Genomic DNA, 19,939 nt, shown 5'->3' on the forward strand with positions numbered 1-19,939 from the left:
TTAAAGTTTGATCAAACGAGTTGAGCTTCTTTGAGAAGTTAGAATTAGTTTACCAAATTAGTTATCTAAAAAAAATGTTGGAGAAACTACGATTGGTAGGAGTCGCGAGAAGAATAGTAAAAGTTACTTTTTACAATTTTTTATCTCAATAATGAGAATGTAGTGAGAATTTAAACAATACGTTTTGCAGATTTACAGGCTCATCGGTCATAAACATGTCGAAAGTTTTATTGAAATCGATCGAAGCAAAAACTGTCATAAAAGGCATCGAAAGATGTAAGAATCTTAAGATTTATTACAATTAGAGGAAAGTTGTGAGAAATTGTGATTTCGTCAATTTTAACGTCGTCTAGGTCGTAGCAACGTTAACCGATTCTGAGCATATATATAACTGTTATAAATCTACAAAACGTATTATTCGAATCGTTGTTACAGGCTTGTATAAGAAATTTGGAAAAAAGTGAATTTTACTATATTTTTCGCAATTCTGACCAATCGCGATGCGTTGAAAATTTGTTGTTGGCGCGTTGACTAGTAAACCAATTCCTCTAACATTTGAAAAAGAGCTCAAATCGTTTCATCCATTTTTATGAAGTTTTCCTGTTTTTAAAGAGCGTCTGAATATTAACGAGAATGACTGTACCTACATACGTATAGACATCGATCCTGGACGAATGAAAAATCAAACGTGTCCCTGATTTATCTTTTAATTATTCCGTTACTTTGTTTACGTTCATAGAGTTATTTATATATCGTTGATGTATCGACCCATAATAAATATACATAGATCCGTGTTGGTTGTTTCCATAGAAATCAATATAAGTCGATCGAACGAAACTCGTGCCAAACTATAATTATAACGCTTTGATATCTTTACACGAAACGACGAAATCAATTATTTTTACTTTATTCGTTTACCTTGCTCGTTTAATTTCATTATCGGAAGAGAGAAACTTTGCCAATTAGCAAGCGGAATTATGTCGTTATCGCATAGAGGCAATTTAAACGCGCGTTCGACGTTATGGCTAGTCAGAACGCCACCGAGGAAGAATCACTGCTATTCCGTTCACCGGCTATCAAACGCATTCCACGCGTGTCCATTACACGAATTTATGTCGAGTCGATTTTACACATCGTCTCGGTACGTCCGAGTTCTAGGACGACGTGCCGTGAGAATTCCGACTCGGTGCCCCGAGTCGCCAAGCAAGGTCATATTGGAAATTACACTTGCAGTCTGTAATTATACATTACTCGGCCGTGTTTACGACCGCCTTTGTGCGGAGACGCATTCACGGTTTCTACAACAAGCGTGCCATCCTTTCCCTGGCATTCAGGCAATTTCACCACTCGCATTCTTTTCATTCGTATACCAGCGACGAATGGACGCTACAAAAACCGTGGTCGATCAAAGGGGGAATAATTATCGTCGACTGAATGCTTCTTCTTCTTATTCTTTCCCTCGATTCACCATGTTTTTCATTTCTTTTTCTCTGTTATTTGTTTCCTTGTTTTTTTTTCGCCTTAGAGCCGACAGAACTGCAAGATGATTTTCCTTGAGATCGGTCAGGCAAAGAAGAATATTACGCAATTTTATCGGAAAATAGTTTGATGCATAACCGTGGATTAAACGCTATTTGTTACGCGTTTGACGGTAGATAACGATATATCTTTAGAATGTACAGCCGAGGATGCTTACGTTTCGCTGGAATACAATATTCCAAGCTCGAATTCGATTCGAACTCGTCCTCGTCGATCTATCGTATAGTTCTCCTTTTACGACGGATTTTGTTATAGATATTATCTTCGTAGAATCTTAGATATTTTATATATTGCTCGGAACAATTAGAGGATCGTTTTTCATCTTACTTTGATTTTTCCAGTCACTCTTTGCGTCTGTACGATTCTTTGTAATTGTATTAAAAATGATCTTTGTTACAATGCCGCATGAATAATACACGAACCGATCGACTGCATAGAATTTACATTCATTGTGTTGTTTCATTAAAATTTTCATTCTTTCCGCTTAGTTGATGTAACAGTAGCGTTCGTAGTTAACGATCCTCTATTGTCCGGAGCAAAACACGATTACATTTTATCGTCTAAAAATGATTGCCGATACCACTACATCTGTTTTCTTTGTTTTCACAGGTTCACTTAGTGTATACCGCCGTCTTATAGTGAGTCGAAAACAATTCACGATCAGAGGAAGGACGTGGCTCTTCGGTACTCGCGATACGTCAGTGATCGTACCGCGGTGGAAATTCCACTGATTGCTACGTTTACGTCCGTATCGTTCGCGTTTTACCTCTTCTACCTTTCTTTGATCACGTGGTCGAGACGTTAATCGACCTGTTAGAGAAACGGCGATTGTCTCTGCCAAGTTGCAGGAATCCCGAGTGGCGAGTGGTCTCGCGACTCGAAATCGAGACACGAGAAACGTCGTGGCGTGATAATATCATCGTCGAGCACGATGGCTTGCGAATTGTCTAAGGTGAGTCGAGAATGTTAACAGGAAAATGAAAAATAAAAAGAAAAAAGAATAAAAGAGAATAAATACACATCATTGTTCATAGTTCGTGCACGTAAGCGCTTGCCAATTTATCGGCAGTAATATTTCATAGCCAGCTAATTGTTTCGTAATTACCGAGTATAACCTATTACTCCTACTTCTCGAGATTACGAGATTACCCGTTGTGAGATTACGGTGTTAATTGATCGAGGCGAGATGCGATTCAATGATTCCGTAATCGGTTGCACCAAGCCAGAATATAAGGATGTTGCATACCTGTCGTGCGGCTATGTGCAATTTCCTTCGCTTCTAGAATTTCTGTATCACTAAACGCTTCGAAGTGCAGCGCACGACTTCATCGGCGACTCGACTCTCCCCCTCATACTTATTTACATCTATTATTTTTACCTTCGTATTTTATAAATTATGCGAAACGAATTACACAGAATGATTCTCGATACTCGAAACGATAAGTACGATTTTCGAACGATTAACGAAAACAATCGTTATCGCCAAGATTCGAACGTCGTTCGATCCGTATTTTGGCCGTGATATCTTTCCAACGTGCGATTTTCGCGAAGCATGGTCGAACGCTATTATTCGGAAGAATGGAAGGAATCTATGTCGTTTCGGTTGTGGTATCTCGCATCGGACGAGACCTGGAATATATTTAACGACGGTAAACGATATTAATAATGCTCGTTACCGTGGTACTTTAATTGTCGTCGTAAGACGAGCCAGTGCGATGCATGCGGGAAGCTCGGCTTAATTACTGCAGCACGATCTTGCAGTAACTGGCTCATCGTTTCCAATTTCACGTGCGCATCGGCTGGAATGAAAATTCATAAGCTTCGTTTCGCTCTAATCGATCGTTCGAAAGTTGTGTTGAAATTTCTTCGAAATTTCACGTTTCACGTCGTTCGGCCATGTAACGCTCCAGAGCGGGACTTCGTTTTGATCGAATGGCGAAAGTAGCGGTCAATTTTCCCTATTCCCCGTTAACGTTTCTCTATTTCTCTTTAAACGGCTGCACTTTCGCGGTAATATTCGCTGTCAGCGAGCAGGAAAGTTGCTCGGGCTTGGCATTATGTACGTTTCTAACAAACCGTGAGCAACTTTGCGTGAATTAATCATCGTGCTTCCTCGTTCTGGCTGCTGTCAGACTTTCAACGAATTGACGCGAGAATCGTTCTGATTAATTTGCAATGAAACAGTTATGGACTTGTACGGTTTGACTGCACGTCAAGCCGAATCATCAGGAAACACGGTAACGTGGAATCACGCGTACACGCGTTCATCGTCGTCTTTTTTTTTTAATTCGTGGTCAGACGTTCTTTTAGCTCCCTTCCTTCTTTGCAGTTGTGTAATTTTATCGAATCCGCTTCCTGCGTGGCTGAATGACATTACCACTTGCGCATTTGTATCCACGCTTCTAACGTGGCGTGCCACGTAGTAAAGACCAAGCAAAGAAAGATCAAAGGCTGCTTTCACGATATCGCAATCACGATACAATTACGATAAAAAGCGATCGCAAAGATATTTATTTAGGAAAAAAAAAGACGGAACTATAACACGTTAAGCTCACCGCAAAATCGCTGCTGTGCAAAGTCTAGACGAAGCTTATCAATCGATTTAGAATCATCATAATGTAACGCAAAAACACACGAAATAACGAAACCAACGAAACAAGAAAACGACAAAACAAAAAAGAAATTTATCGCTCGTTGCTCTTAGTATTCCTCGGATATGCAGCATCGGGTGGTCTTTAGTCAACACAGCCGAGGAAGACGTTGAAGGGGAGGATGATGTCGATGTTGTATAAATTCTTCTCTCTGTGTCTGTGTCCTGGCGTGTAGCTCAAACGATGGCCGATTCACGCGGCTTCAAGCCAATAAACCAGTTGTGGCAGAGCGCGGCAGTGTCGACGGACCCGGATTCGGAGTGCCTCTACGAAGAAATCTCGGGCCTTTCGGGGTCCCAGGATACGGAACCAGGGCCGGCTGGTGCCGCCGTCGGGGAGGAGGAGGAGGAGGAGGAGGAAGAGGAGGAGGAGGAAGAGGAGGAAAGAGGGAGGCTCGATTTTGGTGCACAGGTCGGCGGTAGCAGCTGGTGGAGGCAAAGCAAAGGAAGTGAAAGAATCGCCGCCAGCAGCAACGTCGGCACGGCCGGACGTAAAAGTAGCAAAAGTGTTGGAACTAGCGCGAGATCGCGCAGCAGATCGGCCGATCGGCCATCGAGCGGACGTCAGGACATCATCAGGGTGGAGGAGGAGCAGTATGCCTCACGAAGAAGTTACGTGGAGCCCGGTACAGGCGCCGTACTGCCGCCTCCTGTTACCGGTCTCAAGCTGACCAGGGGGCGTCCGACCAGCACCGTCGCCCGATATTTGCACTCGGCCTCCACCAACACCGGTCACTATCACCATCATCATCACGGGTCGCACGGACAGTATCCACCAGGCAGTATCGGTAGGCCGACGACTAGGCGACATCAACATCATCACTCAAGTCGCGGCACGTTCAGTAATGAGACGCAGGAAGAGGTACAGGAGGACGATGAAGCCACTCTACGGGAGTTGCTTGTAAGGTACGTTTCCCCGACGTACCCACCATACATATCTCTCTCTTATACTTATATACCTTAACGTTTTCTGTGAAACACCTCCACGCGTCTTTTCGATTTTATATATTTTATATAGTATTATCGTACAATGATAACGCGACTCTCTTCTTTATACCACGTACTACTACCAATCGTCGAATAGTACGAGCTTCGCGATCAGAGTTCGGACCTCGAGCGACACTGCTATCACGGAAAAGGGAGAGTTTACGTTTCAAAATAAAATTATACACGATGTACAAATGATTTGTCGAAGACGTTGTCACATGGGCGTCGCCACCGACGTCTCTGAGAATTATCTGGATTGTTTGGATGTACCGGCCGAGATCATTTACGTATCTGACACCGGCGATCGTCTTCCGGTCCATCGATCATTCGGTCTTACCGATCTGTTTCACCTTCTTTTTGTTTCTTTTTTTTTTTTTCCTTGACGAGACGCGAACTTGTACATGTTCGAACAATGTGAAGGATCTCTTTCTTTTCCGGTTTTCAACGAAACGAAGAAATTCGTTCGATTCGCGAAATAACACTTAAAGGAAAGTGAAATCTGTTATTTGTTAAGATTCGATCGTGAACTTTTAATCTTGGCGAATCCCGCGGGCGACGAATATCTCGAAACATTTTTATCATCTGATTTCATAGTTTAGCGCCTCTCTTCTTAGGATCCTGTATTGATATTCCGTAGTGATCTCTCTTTAGGCTCTTATATAGAATTATTATGTTCTTTGTTTCTTCAGCGATTAAAACGTAGTTGAATTAATCTTAGCAACCCTGCGTTTAAGTAAGTCGTTGCGACCGTGGTTAACCCCTTAATCTACAGTATCGTGTGAGAGACGTGGTACGTCGATCGGGCCAAACACGAACAACACATGTGAGAGACGTGGTACGTCGGTGTTATTGATTTATTATTTACTTTAAGATAATAAATCTTTCTTGTTCAACGATCAATTGGTAGTAATTATTTATCAAACATCTTGGAAAATAAAATTAGTTGTACCATACACATTGCATTTGTATATGAAAAGATATGTGCGATTTGCACAACTGCGGACGTTCAGCCAAACCGTGAAATGGCTCGACGTGTGATCGACCTTGTTGTTGTTCATGGCACGCGCTATTGGAAGTTAAATCGTAAGGTAAGGGGTTAATCGAACTTTGTCGACTTTTTCAAATATTATTCCTTCTATTTTAAATAAGAGTCTTTCGAAGTAACTTTAGCTTAGTGCCACGGCAGTTCAGTAGAACAACGTATATAAGCTCTTAAGACTTGCATACCAATTAAGAGAACACTTCTCGCTCTCTATTATTCGCCCCGAAGTACCCGAATCGATAGCACTTACTTATCGATCATAAACTCTCTCGTAGACAAGAATTACTATCCAACGAACCTTTTCCATGGATATTGTTCTTTTCAATGTCCAACAATACTTGCGATATTCTCTAAACGCATCCAGGTAATTCCCGGCCTAAGTGGCGGTGCCTCGTTCACCTGAATTAACGATTGAACGGAGAGTACACAATAGAGAATTAGCAAAAGAAAAGAAAGAGAAAAAGCAAAAATGCAAAAAGAAAAGAAGCAAACGAGATAAAAGAAATATAGAACGAATTAAGATAAAAGAAACAGACGTTTTCCCTGCTTATCGTTTTACATAGACTCTTTATGTATCAGAGAATGCAATGCAAGGCTTTGTGCCGTGCCATTTATCATTTATACATAAATCACACTCGCTCTAGTCCTGTACTTGTACATACTACACACCCTTGATCATAAACAGTAATATCGAGACACCGGTAATACGTTGTTATACGGTTTTACATGAAACTCTTTTGGCTGCGGCGCTCGCAGGCTTACCACTGATTGCTCATGTTCCATTCGATGTCATGTCACTTTTCTCGAAGTCAGGTACACAAATAAGTACGCAAACAGCACCCAAGACGATAACGGAGAATATCGAAAACGGGACAAAGGGAAATAGATGCAGCCGGCGAATGCACAAGGCAAAACGCGACTAGTTTGTGTGAAACACACGCACAGTATATAGTATGTGTATGAGCGTTTCTCACCGATCATTGTTTAAACCACGTTGTTCTGTGTGAATGCACTATAATGGAATTCACGCTCGAAAACGAACAAGAGAAATTCGTTGGTGATCGGAGGAAGGAGAAAACAGCTTTACCACTGACACGTGTACAACATAGATATACATGTATATGTTTTCCATATAGACGCGACGACGATACGATCATATTTCCTTGGCATCGTTCTAATCGATACACTCTCATATATCGTTACTTCGATGTGCCACCTTTGTGACTTATTTGTGTGCGTGTCTCCTGTTGTTTATCACTTTATCATGAGATCATGCTAATTTTTGTCAATTATTTTGCCGATCGATATCGTTTCGCATAAAAAGTGATGGGCCCAATTCAAATTGCAAGCTCGCTTGTGGACGCGGGCGACTAGGCAGGGGTGAGTAAGCTGGCGGCGCGTCGCATGGCGATGCGTGAGAAAAAGAACGAAAAAGAACAACAACAAAAAAAAAAAATAGAAATTAAAAAATTTACGAAAAAAAAAAAAAAGACGAAATGTCTTCGCACGTGACGAACCTGTCCTTTAGAAGAATTGGACGTCACGTGACTAATTCGAGCGAATATACCATTATATGACATGATTTTGACTGAACCACGACTGTGTTTCCAAACTAGGTAAAGTTTTACAGAGTGAGATAAGAGGCAGGGGCGGGCGTCGTCGGCCTTTAAACCCCCCGCCACACGTTACCCCTCCACCTTTGGTTGTGGACCCACTTGACAACAAGCTGTGCAATCGTTCAGAGTCAATTGATTGGATTTGGTGGATAATCCAACGTACGTACATATGTCGTGAACAAAGCAAAGAACAAATAGATCTGTGAGAATAAGACGAAATACTGAATCAAGAGGAGTGAGTGGGGAGGCATAGAGGCTACTGTAGTTTCGGAACACAGCCATGGTCTCCCTACCTCCCAGGTACATGGCAACATCATCACTGCTCTTTCTTTCTCTCTATCTCTATCTATTTCTCTTTTTCTACCTGTCTATTTACTTATCTAATTAATTATTTTCTTTAATCCCTCTTTTCTATTATCCCGTCTGTACCTTTTCATCCTTCTGTACAAGTATGTTTCGTTTTCTTTCTTTGTGTTTTCACTTTATCATCCGGGTCATACATTTTCTCTCTACTTCCACTAAGGCTCATGTGTTCATTCATTTTTCACTATTCACTTGTCACTCGACGTGCCTTGCGTAAATTTTCTCTCTTTTTTCACTCTGTCATATACTCACGTACACACATACTGTCTCTCTCTTTCTCTCTCTCTCTCTCTCTCTCTCTCTTTCTTTCTCTTTCTTTCTTTTTCTTCTTTGGTTTCGTCCATGATTAAAAGATCACCTTTCTGCTTGGCTGTGCACATCGATCGATAAGTTTGCTAAAATCTCCTTCGATCGAGAGATTTCTGATCATTCATCATGATCTGTGCGTATATATTATTTATTCATTGTCTACATGCAACGTTCGAATTGAAAGCGTGCATCGAATCATATTTTTTCTTATCCACTTGCACATTCCCGCATCGTGCCAGTAGAGTAATCACGCTTCGCGTGTGCCGAAGCTCTCTCGCGTTTATGGGGAAAACGATCGTGATATCGAAAAGAAGAAAAGAAAAATATAACAAGGAACAAAGGATGATCGTTTTTTTTACTGCAAAATTTTGATGAATCATTTGAAACATGCGGGAGCGTACTTTACACTTCAACGGGGACTCTAGTTTCCATCTCTCACTTTCACAAACTTCCATCTAATGTGCACAGCTCCAATAACTATATAATATATATAATGCATATATATATATATATATATTAAAAAGAATATATATATATATTTAAATATATATATATGTCACCGTAGTGTTTCTCACCTTGACACTCACCTACACACAGTTTAGACGTGCTTTTAGTGGCGTTTGTACGTTGTGCTATTTTTCAATTTAATATATTTCTATGTTCGTATATACATAAACAGAATATGATATATTAAATACATATATATGTGTCTGTATATCTCTGTTTACACGCTACTCGTATACCCCCAACGTTTCCTTAGCTGCCGAGCTACCGCTGGCTCGCTGAGATTTAAAGCACGAGAGAAGAACATGGTGTACGTGATTACACCACGATAGAAATAGTATCTTGTCTTTTTCCCCAATCATAATCAAAATCACATTATCTCCTCGCGTATACGTAGATTAAAAGGAAAGAAATAGAAAAGTAAAAAAGAAAAAAAAAGTAAAGAAATAGAAGTAAAAAAGAGAGAAAGAGCGAACACACCCCGGTACAGTAAGCGTACGCTATTGAAGGCTCGGCAGTTTCCGCGCGGAGGTAGTTGGACTTCTTGTTTAGGGGACTAGGCATAGTTAGCCTTGATCGTGTCTAGTGTGTCAATGTGCTCGACAATGTCGATTTATTTTCCCGGGCGAGCCAGCGAGATTCACGTGAGGGTATGTGTGTGTGGGCAGTCTGCAGAAACAGGTCAGCGTTATGAGTATGAACTTGAGTGCCAAGCTGGACGAGCTGCAGCGGGGTGACCGCCAGCTGGAGACCACCGTCGCCCTCTGCGAGATCCGCACGCAGCTGCAGGAACTCACCAAGAGCGTAGAGTCTTGCCAGAGCGAGGTCAGCGAGGTCAAACGGGACATGGTCGCGATCAAGGTACTGTTGGTCTCTACGTTCAACGAGATATCCCGAAATTTACCAATTAGTGATCGAACACGACGAATGTCGATCGACTTTTCTATCCTAGTTATTGAAGGGAAACAGAGAAAAAGATATAGCGAGAAAAAAGAATTTGCCAGTTGTTTCGTTATACATACACGTATGAAAATGTCTTCTCTTAAAAAAGGATATTTTGTCCTAAATCGTTCTAATGTACGGGCGTGTTAAGATACGCAGATTTCTAAATCGTATTTCCTAATGTGTTACGCAGCACGAACTAGATACGGTACAGCAGGTGAAAGAAGAAATAGAGGAATTACGAGAATACGTGGATCGACTAGAAGAACATTCTCATCGACGGAAACTTAGGCTTTTGGAGCAGGTGACGCTTGATCTCTGACGATCAAAAAAAGATTCTTATTTCTTGGTCGTGCAATTTTATGTTTCGCACAAAAAGAAACTTGCTACCGCTTTTGATGGCTGTTTATTTCTACCGATCGATTTGCATCGTTATTATCGTTATATCGATTATATTTGGTTACTTGCGTGATGTACATATTGTGTTATGATTATTCTGTTTGATTTTTCTTTTATGCGTCTGTTTGTACCTATGCACGATAACTATCTGTTGTAGCGTATGATTTTATATAGCAGAGCGACAAATTATTATTTAATAAACCATTATGACGTTGTTCGGCGCAGTTTTATTTCACCTCTCATTATTATTTCTACCCCACTCGCTTGTTATATGATTTTCGTTTCAGCTAGAATGCGCGTTCGTCGATTATTTTATTTGAAGTAGTTTGTACCGTTCGATTGAACTTTCAATCGAAAAGAAAAGAAAAACAATTTCCATAGAAATCTTCGAAATTTAATGCTTTATTCGATGCTTTCAGGGGCTAACACTTTTCCTGTCGTATGCAATACTGGCAGCAGTTTTAGGAATGTTGCAGTTTGGATACAACACTGGAGTTATTAATGCGCCGGAAGTGGTATGTTCTTCCTTTTTCTAGTTTCCATTTACTGTATTTATATTATATTCCAGTTATAAATAGGATCGATTTAAATATATTCGTTCCTCGTTCATAAATACTTAACACGTTCACTATCAACGTCACGCACACGTATAGACAGTTTAAAAGACAAATGTCAAACAATTATTGCTTATTGCTAAAAGTATATTTTGCCATTGCGCTTGCACATTGTACAAAAATACAAGTGACAAAATACGATGTGTTATAGACTTCTCGTTCCAATCCAATATGGTAGAAAACGTGTTAACGAACACAGAGGAAAAGAACTTAACGTTCCTAATGTAATTAAAATAAAATATGATTTATTCGTTTCAGAATATTGAAAATTTTATGAAAGACGTGTACAAGGATAGGTATGGGGAGGATATCTCAGACGATTCCGTGAAGAAATTATATTCCGTGGCCGTAAGCATATTTGCGATTGGTGGTATGCTAGGTGGTTTTAGCGGAGGGATAATTGCCAACAGATTTGGCAGGTTTGTACTATTACCGTAGCAATTTCGTTCACGTGTAATTTCGCTAGGGCTTCCTACGCGCCAGACGTATCGATATTAAAAATCCGCATCGTGCAAACGTGTATCTTGCGATCAGGTAATCGGATGATTCGATCGTTTATCGTATCACTCATCTATATATTTTCTTTCTTTCCATTCGCTGACAGAAAGGGGGGCTTACTGCTAAACAACGTGCTGGGCATCGTGGGGGCGTGCCTGATGGGTTGTACAAAGATTGCTCACTCGTACGAAATGTTATTCTTTGGACGGTTCATCATCGGTGTCAATTGTGGCTTAAACACCTCGCTGGTTCCCATGTACATATCGGAGATAGCACCACTGAACCTGAGAGGCGGCCTAGGCACGGTGAACCAGCTCGCTGTTACGGTGGGCCTCCTGGTCTCCCAGGTGCTGGGCATCGAGCAAATCCTTGGAACAAACGAGGGTTGGCCTGTTCTCTTAGGACTAGCTATCTGCCCTGCCATTCTACAGTTATTGCTGCTTCCAGTTTGTCCCGAATCTCCAAGGTAGAGACCATCGATCGTATAGATAAAGAAACATCTTCCCAAAACTGTCGCAATGGCTTTTAGTAGATACTAGACGATAGAGTTTTCTAATATGTACCTACTTAAGTGGTTTGTACAAGACGATCTCTGTTCCCTGCTTTTCTTTCCTCGCCGACCATTACAGCTTCTCTCTTTTGGTCCTCTGCTCTAGATATTTGCTCATTACCAAACAGTGGGAGGAAGAAGCCCGTAAAGCTTTGAGAAGGTTGAGAGCCAGTAACCAAGTAGAAGAGGATATCGAGGAAATGAGAGCCGAAGAACGAGCTCAACAAGCCGAGTCTAGAATATCGATGACAGAGCTCATATGTAGCCCGACTTTGAGAGCGCCTCTCGTTATAGGTGTGGTCATGCAACTTTCCCAACAGCTTTCAGGCATTAACGCTGTAAGTATCGTCGTCTATAAATTTCATATACGGTACTACTGTCTCCATGAGCGAAGTTTCGAATTCAACCGACGAACTTGCGCTGCGTTTCTCTTCCACAACACGGTCCATTCGCGAAAGTGGATGTAATAGCGCATGAAATTGCCCTCTGTGTGTTTCAGGTGTTTTACTATTCGACAAATTTGTTCACTAGTTCTGGTTTGACAGAGGAGAGTGCCAAGTTTGCAACCATTGGCATAGGTGCCATTATGGTTCTAATGACGTTAGGATCCATCCCGCTTATGGATAGGACAGGAAGGCGTACACTGCACTTATACGGTCTTGGTGGCATGTTTATCTTTTCAATATTCATCACAATTTCTTTTCTCATAAAGGTAAGTTCAAATTTTAGGACATCTTCGCTTTAATTATGCTACGTACTGTAATATCGATGTTAATTAAGTAAATGTTACGTCTTTCACCACAGAGTATCTATTCCTTGATAGATCACGCGTATTGTCGTGTAAATCAATAACGATAATACATAGTATCTTTTGCGATTAAATTATTCGAGCGACAAGGGTCGAATAGGAAGTACTAATCGGCTTTCGCTAAAAGCTAAAGAGAAATAAATTGCCATTGACAAAAGTTATTTCGTCGAACGTAGAAAGTTGATGAAAATCGAGATCTCTTAGAACGTTAATTACGCCACAGAGAACGTGGATTGTATATAGCTGTCTCTCTTTGTGCTTTGTCACTTCATGCACCTTGGCGAAAGGTGTATCTAACACTTTGTTCACAGCTGGAGTGCAGCACTGCATCGACAGTGAGAATTATCACCACTTTACGTATATAAATATGCATTCGAGATACTCATTTTTATTTCTCCCGACCATTCATGTAATTTGTAAGGTCTATCCTAAATCCTGCATGTTATTTTTTAATTTGCGTTATAGAGATTACTAATATTCTGTGCATCGACACATAACGAATCCATTCTTGATAAAATGATAAGATTATTATTAATTTCTAATTACACAAATACAAACGTATTTGAGAAAACAACGAAAATCTTTAAAAAAATATATCGATGTGTCGAATACCTAGGATGCATGCGTTTTATTTTATTTGCTTAGGCTTAAGTAACTGTGCTTCTTACGAATCCTGTCCCGCTCCTTACTCCATCCCCTCCCTTTTTCACTAACGGCCTCTTTCGTGACTGCCTGGAGGAGACATTTACTCCCTTTATTATTAGTCTATATTTCGGCTCAAACCTGTCACCCTCTTGCGCATAATTAAATCAACGATAATAACGTCAATATACCAAACACGGCTACACAATTAATTACGACGATGAGATTAAATTTCATTTCTCTGTACGCTAAACGTGTGTAGCACTTTTGCTTCTTTCGCAACGCTATTCCGATGTGTATTACAATTCGTGTAAAGCAAACAGTGTAAGTCATACGCAGAAGCTACAAGAGTTCATCAGACTTTAACGTCGATCAACGACCTAATACGATAACGGTAGATATATGTCTATATATATATATACGTGTATGTATACTTATTCGAGCGTAAACGTTGTATGTCTGGCGCGTATTTATTCTCATACATTTAGGTTCTCCGAGGTCTATAAGCTACGTGTCCTGGTTACTCCTTAGGTATATAAAAATGGCCAGTCATATCGCTTGAACGCTTGAAACAGAAAGATGTTACTGTACATAATAACAGAGCACGTTATACGCATTGTCGCAATCGCATTATCGCCTTAAACACAGGGTTGAGCTGCACTATTTGCATGCAGGTTTATTACATTTCAGTTCTATTCGTTGAGTTTCGTAGGTCTTACGATTTTTGTTCTTCTGAGAGAGACTCCTCCGGCTGCTCAGGAAAGAAGAACACGATTCTACTGCCTGATAGGAGTTTTTCGGTTATGTGCAGGAAATGATTGACTGGATGTCTTATCTGTCGGTCGTGTCGACGCTCAGTTTCGTGGTATTCTTTGCTGTCGGGCCTGGCTCCATCCCGTGGATGATCACAGCTGAACTATTCTCGCAAGGTCCTAGACCTGCGGCCATGTCTATCGCGGTTCTTGTCAATTGGATGGCTAATTTTTTGGTTGGCATCGGTTTTCCAAGTATGAAGGTAAGATATTCTTTAAATTAAAAGAAAAAAACGCTCGATTCGAGACAAATAAATTCTACGGGATTTCGTGTTTTCGAGTGTTTTAACTTTAATCCAACAGTGGTCGAAACGTTAAATATTTTATTTTTATATGAATAAAGGGAAGGACAAAATTAAAAGATTTTTTACGTCCGTGCGATAACTATATTTATTGTACGTAAGAAATAAAATGTTTCGTTATAGTTTATTAGGATGATAACACGTAAATGTTACTTTGTTAGAAACGCCGTTCGAGGATTAAGGTACTCGTAATCGAAACATAGACAAAAGACAGACAGTGTGTCAAGCAGAAAGAAACGATTGACATTTGTTAGTTTTACGTTAGCCCCTTGTTTTAATGTGTTACAGACTAGCCTTGAAAACTACACGTTCCTACCATTCAGTGCATTCCTAGCCATCTTCTGGATCTTCACATACAAGAAGGTACCTGAGACCAAGAATAAAACGTTCGAAGAAATTCTAGCTTTATTCAGGCATGGTAACGACAGGTACGCAATAAATAAGCCACTTAATACCATTCCTAATACGTATAGCAAATCATTAGATAGATAATCTTCAGTTCTCAAGCCCTTTTTATTTCGCTGATTTCCATCGATCTCTTTCTTATTATACGTATACGTATCGTTCTATACGTACGATGGTTCTATCAGAAGACAGCTTGTTCATTTTTGTTCGCTCCTCGCTTTTCATTTGTTGTCACGGAGCGTGAAGAAATATCCAACTAACGGAAGACTTTGTATTCACGTTTTATAACATGTGTCGATCCGTTAACGATAAACGCGAAAAGAATTATTACCTTTCCTCTCGGAAAAGAACGATCGTATCCTGTCGATGCACGATATACTGTTATCATATCCGTCCACACGTCCGGCCGTCTGTAATTTACGACGAATCATCAAGCGTATACGTAACACGTGAATTCTTAATTGTTATTCGAATCAAATGGAAAGTGTAGAAAATGAAAGGAAAATTCGCATATATTCTTGCGAATAAAAACCGGAAGGCTAGAAAGTGCACGACTTCGACTCGATTCGGCAATCGATATGATATTTATACGTTCATCGTGCGAAGATTGATAACGATTAAAAACGATTAATCGAATGGAGAGTATAACGATCACGAAACATCCGTTTGATGAGAGGGGAAAAAAAAAAGGAAAATACGAGTGCAGCAATTATCTTGGAATAAATCGAATCACGCATATAATATTGCACAGTAATACGCTATATCGAACACTTAATAATCTGTAAGAGCTTCTTTTAATCAACAATTACGCAGTACTATCGACTTCATTATTATTATTGTGTTGTCGTTATTGTTACTATTATGTTATTATTATATCGAACATACAACAACACAATTTCTCTAGTACTACTTTCTATACATTGTGTAGATGAGACATGACGTTTTACAAATGCGTTACCCTATAGTAAAACAGGGACGTACTATCAATTTGGTAGGATACTAATGTCACACTACACGTCCATGCGTGTATCGCTGCCTAATCGAGGCTATAATACGGATTCAACTGTGATAAAAGTTCGTTCGATTTTCTCGAGAGAGATAGATTTCTAAATCAGTATATCAGTTGACTCGTACACGTACTAGTACGCTCGTTAATTGTATCTCCGGAGTAAGAGTAAAACTAAATAATATTTTCGCGAAGATTGCGATTAGAATCGTGAACAGCGTTAACGTTTATAGGTTTCGAGATTAAATATCTAAAAGCTCGTTATTGGGAACAGAGATTCGAAATTCGATCGCATACAAGACGAGATTTTAACTTCGTATCGTAACGTAGGAAATTATTCAGCAGCAAATAATCCAGATTATAATATGTGTATAATATCATGAAAACGTTCATGGTAATTGTCGCATGGTTGTATAGTAACAATTTATTGTTCATACCGTATCATAGTAGTATTTGCCAATAAAATTTTCGGCATTGACGTTACACCGAACAAAGTCTTTCTTGTAATACACAGAAGGTACAACATCGTTTTCGTAGATTCACGTGTTCTATGTTTAATAAGTAATGGTTTCGTTCGACTATAAATGCCATCTATCTAATGATTTCTTTTTCGTTGTTGTCGCATACGCGATTAAAATAAACGAGCCAAACTAATTGTCGAAGCTACGATCGTTTGTTTTACCTTCAACCTTGTGATTTATTTGAAGTTTCCGTAATTATTATAGATATTCATTTGTAAGACGTGCTCAGCTTGAAGCTTTATAGTCTTATTGTTACGTATTCCCCAAGGCCAAATGGATATTATTATATTTATTTGTTTAGCATATTGTACATGTATTATTTCAATAAATCGTTATTTAATGGTTCTGATAAATTCTTTAAGTTCTGAAACTTCCGTACTCTGTTTTGTTTTATACGATGACGAATTATGTTCTACATATCGTAATTGTGCTTTCTATGTTATTTGGAGCAGGAGCAGCTTGCGGGACAGCAGACTTTATGGGTGAGTCACGCAAAACATTCCCTGTTACTGTGGTGGCTTTATTACGATATACCATATGAATTTCTAAAGATTATTTAAATGCATGACAAACAATTATCAAAGACACCACTAGTCGTCTTTAAAAGAAAGGATTATTTTTTAGCGATCGTTCATCCATTTTCTCCTCTTGTTTTTTTTTTTTTTTTTTACTTTTTCATTTCCGCCAAGCCATTCGAATCTATACGCATAAATATTTCTCTATATATTACTATTTGCTCTAACGTTTCTATTTATACGAAGGTGAAACTTCGATGTGTGTCGAATTCGATCTGAATTTATCGTTCGATCATTGCTTCTGCAAGCGAAAAATAATCCTGTCCCTGCCTATTTTAAGTGACTACCATTAACTTCGGTCTAACAGCCTGGCATGTTGAAACATCTTTACTTACTATCAGCTCATGTGAGTTTCCATCTCATGCGCTACCTAAGTCAGGCTAATTAATCGTAATAAAGGAGAGAACATAGATTGCATGAATAACTCGTTTACGACAAATTGTAATTTTTCGTTTTTCTTTTGCGAAGATACATTTCACAGTTTCTAATAGTTCTTCAGGGCTATTATGTGATTAATACAAAAAAAAAAAAGAAAAAAGAAGAATGCTTTTAGCGATCTTGCGAGAATATAAAAAGAAAAAGAGAAAAGAAAGTGCAATTCCTAACGATTCGCTGGTAAGGTTTGCTATAACATAACAGCCCCGACCATTTGATTCCCTCCTGGAGCCTTGTATTTTACAGCATGCTCCTTTTTAGTCTACCAATACCCGATAAATGTTCGACGACAGATCAGTCTTGGAATAATTTTCATGTCGATAGTTGGCACGAGTTTATGGCGCTGTACTGTGCGATTGCATGTTAGTGCTTATATTACTGTTTGGCGTACAAATTCATTTCTGAGTTGTATACAAAGTGATATAGATATATTTTACTTCGATAGGCAAACGCAGCAAGAGCAGCTTTGCATATTATTCTATCATCGTTCGCGCAGAACGAAAAAAAAAAGAAAATTTTTTTTGAAGTAATAAGTAACAATGAAAATGAGTAAAAGGAAAGAAAAGGGAAATGTTAACGCGAAGCGTGAAAGCAATTTTGCGTTCAAGTTCCCTTATCTGATCAGTGCAGCTCTTGATAAACTCGCAAGCTACGCAATTATTCTTTTTCTTCTTCTTCTCTTTTTTTTTTTTTTTTACTTTTATTCCATTTGTTTCTCTATTATGAATTACGCTAACACAAGGTTTTGCCGAAACATTCGATGAATCGTTAACAGCTTCTATATATATATATACATATACATATGAATGAACTCTAATCGATAGTCGGTCTATGGTTGCTTATGATTTAGTGGAATTTTATTAAATTTGTTGGTTTATAACAACCGTACGCTAGTTGATAAACGACATAGAAATAGTATAAAAAGCCATTTTCTTCTTGTCTTTTATGATCGAATGAGTGCTACTTATCAATTTATTATTGTGTATGTTTGACTTTTACTGTGCCAGTAAACGCATTTATGTCATCGATATTTTGTATCTATATTTATATACTGCTCAGGTAAATTATGGTAAATGGCAGAAGGTATAACACGAAGAAATTATCAAATTTATCAATACGATTGTTCACCGTGTTTTTCAGTCGTAACGAATATACAGTTTGGACTAGTATGCATTGGAAAGTTTTGAACAACAAACTGTATATCTAGCTCGTTAATAAAATGATATCGATGATTTTTGTTAAGAAAAAACCAGTCTCTAACGATCGAAGCGAGACTGGTTTTAACGACGCTAGGAATCACTTGTCCTCAAAGCTCAAAATACATATGGAGAACAGACTCTTTCTTTTTTTTTTCTTCTCGCTTCTTTGAAATATCTCTGCCGGAAAATTCTATATTCTTTTAACTATTCGCACGACAAAAATAGATAGCACGACTTAAGTCTCACGAAGTAGAACGGGCTACTTCGTATCGAACTGGTCGGACGACAGTCGATGAGACTGTTGTTGCGTGCCGCGTGTGATAACTCGATACGAGTGTACTTGGAAATTGCGAGGGTGCTTGGGTATTTGGGAATCTTGAACGAACCCCCTTTTTTTCATTCTTCCAACGTAAGATGCGTAATGCGTTTGTATGTCTTTTTTCTTTTTTTTTTTTTTTTTTAATAAATAGCTTCCTTGTACGTACGGTGCGAAACTAGGATTTCTCTCTCAAAATCGAACATAAAAACGATTCGAGGCTCGTTGGCCATGTAACATTATTATATTGCAGGGAAGAGGAGCTCGCCACTAACTCTAGCAAGGAGACCGTCCTATCTGACGCCACCACTGCCAACCATACCCATGCTACTGACAAACCATAAAAATATAAAAAAAAAACCTGATAATTGAGAACGATTTTAATCGAATAATCGAAGGTCACTATAGATTCTCGTAACCGGTCAATCTAATGGAATAATTGTTATCGGCAACGATTTAGCATACTCGTAGCACACAAACTGCTATAAGATATCATTGTATCACTGACTTACACACACATTTAAGACTAAAAAGAAAACTTTTTGAAACACTCGTTACTAGCATATATTATATTAATGAACGAATATTTCGGCATCACCGATAAAATCGTATACATATACATATACATATACATATATATATATATATACATATATTCTATGTTGTAAAATAAATCTGTTTGTTTATTTAATTACCGGTTTCAGTTCTCTTCCACTCGTACATACGACCTCGACGTGGAATTTTTTTTATCGTTGGTCAAACTTTTTGACCTAATTTTCGTTTACCTTGCAGGGGAAGTCAATTAAGAATATTCGTCACGCTGAAGAGATCGAAATGTCTCATGCAGCGTGCGTTTTTTTGTCTTTCGTTTCTCGATGATTAGCAAACGATCCCGCGGACACCCG

General features: G+C 39.2%; 1 protein-coding gene across 14 annotated transcripts in view; it reads left to right on the forward strand.

The window, feature by feature from the left end:
* Positions 1 to 19,939, forward strand: part of LOC126871700 (glucose transporter type 1) — a 32,994-nt gene that overhangs the window by 7,297 nt on the left and 5,758 nt on the right. For 6 of the 14 annotated variants that reach the window (XR_007691725.1, XM_050630796.1, XM_050630831.1 and 3 more), the window contains exons 2-13: positions 2,149 to 2,491; positions 4,366 to 5,095; positions 9,679 to 9,871; positions 10,146 to 10,256; positions 10,771 to 10,866; positions 11,224 to 11,384; positions 11,570 to 11,929; positions 12,120 to 12,351; positions 12,513 to 12,725; positions 14,254 to 14,478; positions 14,866 to 15,005; positions 16,962 to 16,991. Coding sequence is in view for 13 of the 14 variants with exons in the window: in XM_050630796.1 (XP_050486753.1) it covers positions 4,374 to 5,095; positions 9,679 to 9,871; positions 10,146 to 10,256; positions 10,771 to 10,866; positions 11,224 to 11,384; positions 11,570 to 11,929; positions 12,120 to 12,351; positions 12,513 to 12,725; positions 14,254 to 14,478; positions 14,866 to 15,005; positions 16,962 to 16,991 (2,483 nt within the window). In the remaining variant the exon portion in view is untranslated. Of the gene's footprint in view, positions 1 to 2,148; positions 2,492 to 4,243; positions 5,096 to 7,834; positions 8,135 to 9,644; positions 9,872 to 10,145; positions 10,257 to 10,770; positions 10,867 to 11,223; positions 11,385 to 11,569; positions 11,930 to 12,119; positions 12,352 to 12,512; positions 12,726 to 14,253; positions 14,479 to 14,865; positions 15,006 to 16,961; positions 16,992 to 19,287; positions 19,726 to 19,939 lie in introns of those variants that run through there. The other 8 variants (XM_050630853.1, XM_050630805.1, XM_050630863.1 and 5 more) reach the window with 8 other exon arrangements.

The sequence above is a fragment of the Bombus huntii genome, chromosome 1 (assembly GCF_024542735.1).
Source record: "Bombus huntii isolate Logan2020A chromosome 1, iyBomHunt1.1, whole genome shotgun sequence".
Classification (NCBI taxonomy): domain Eukaryota; kingdom Metazoa; phylum Arthropoda; class Insecta; order Hymenoptera; family Apidae; genus Bombus; species Bombus huntii.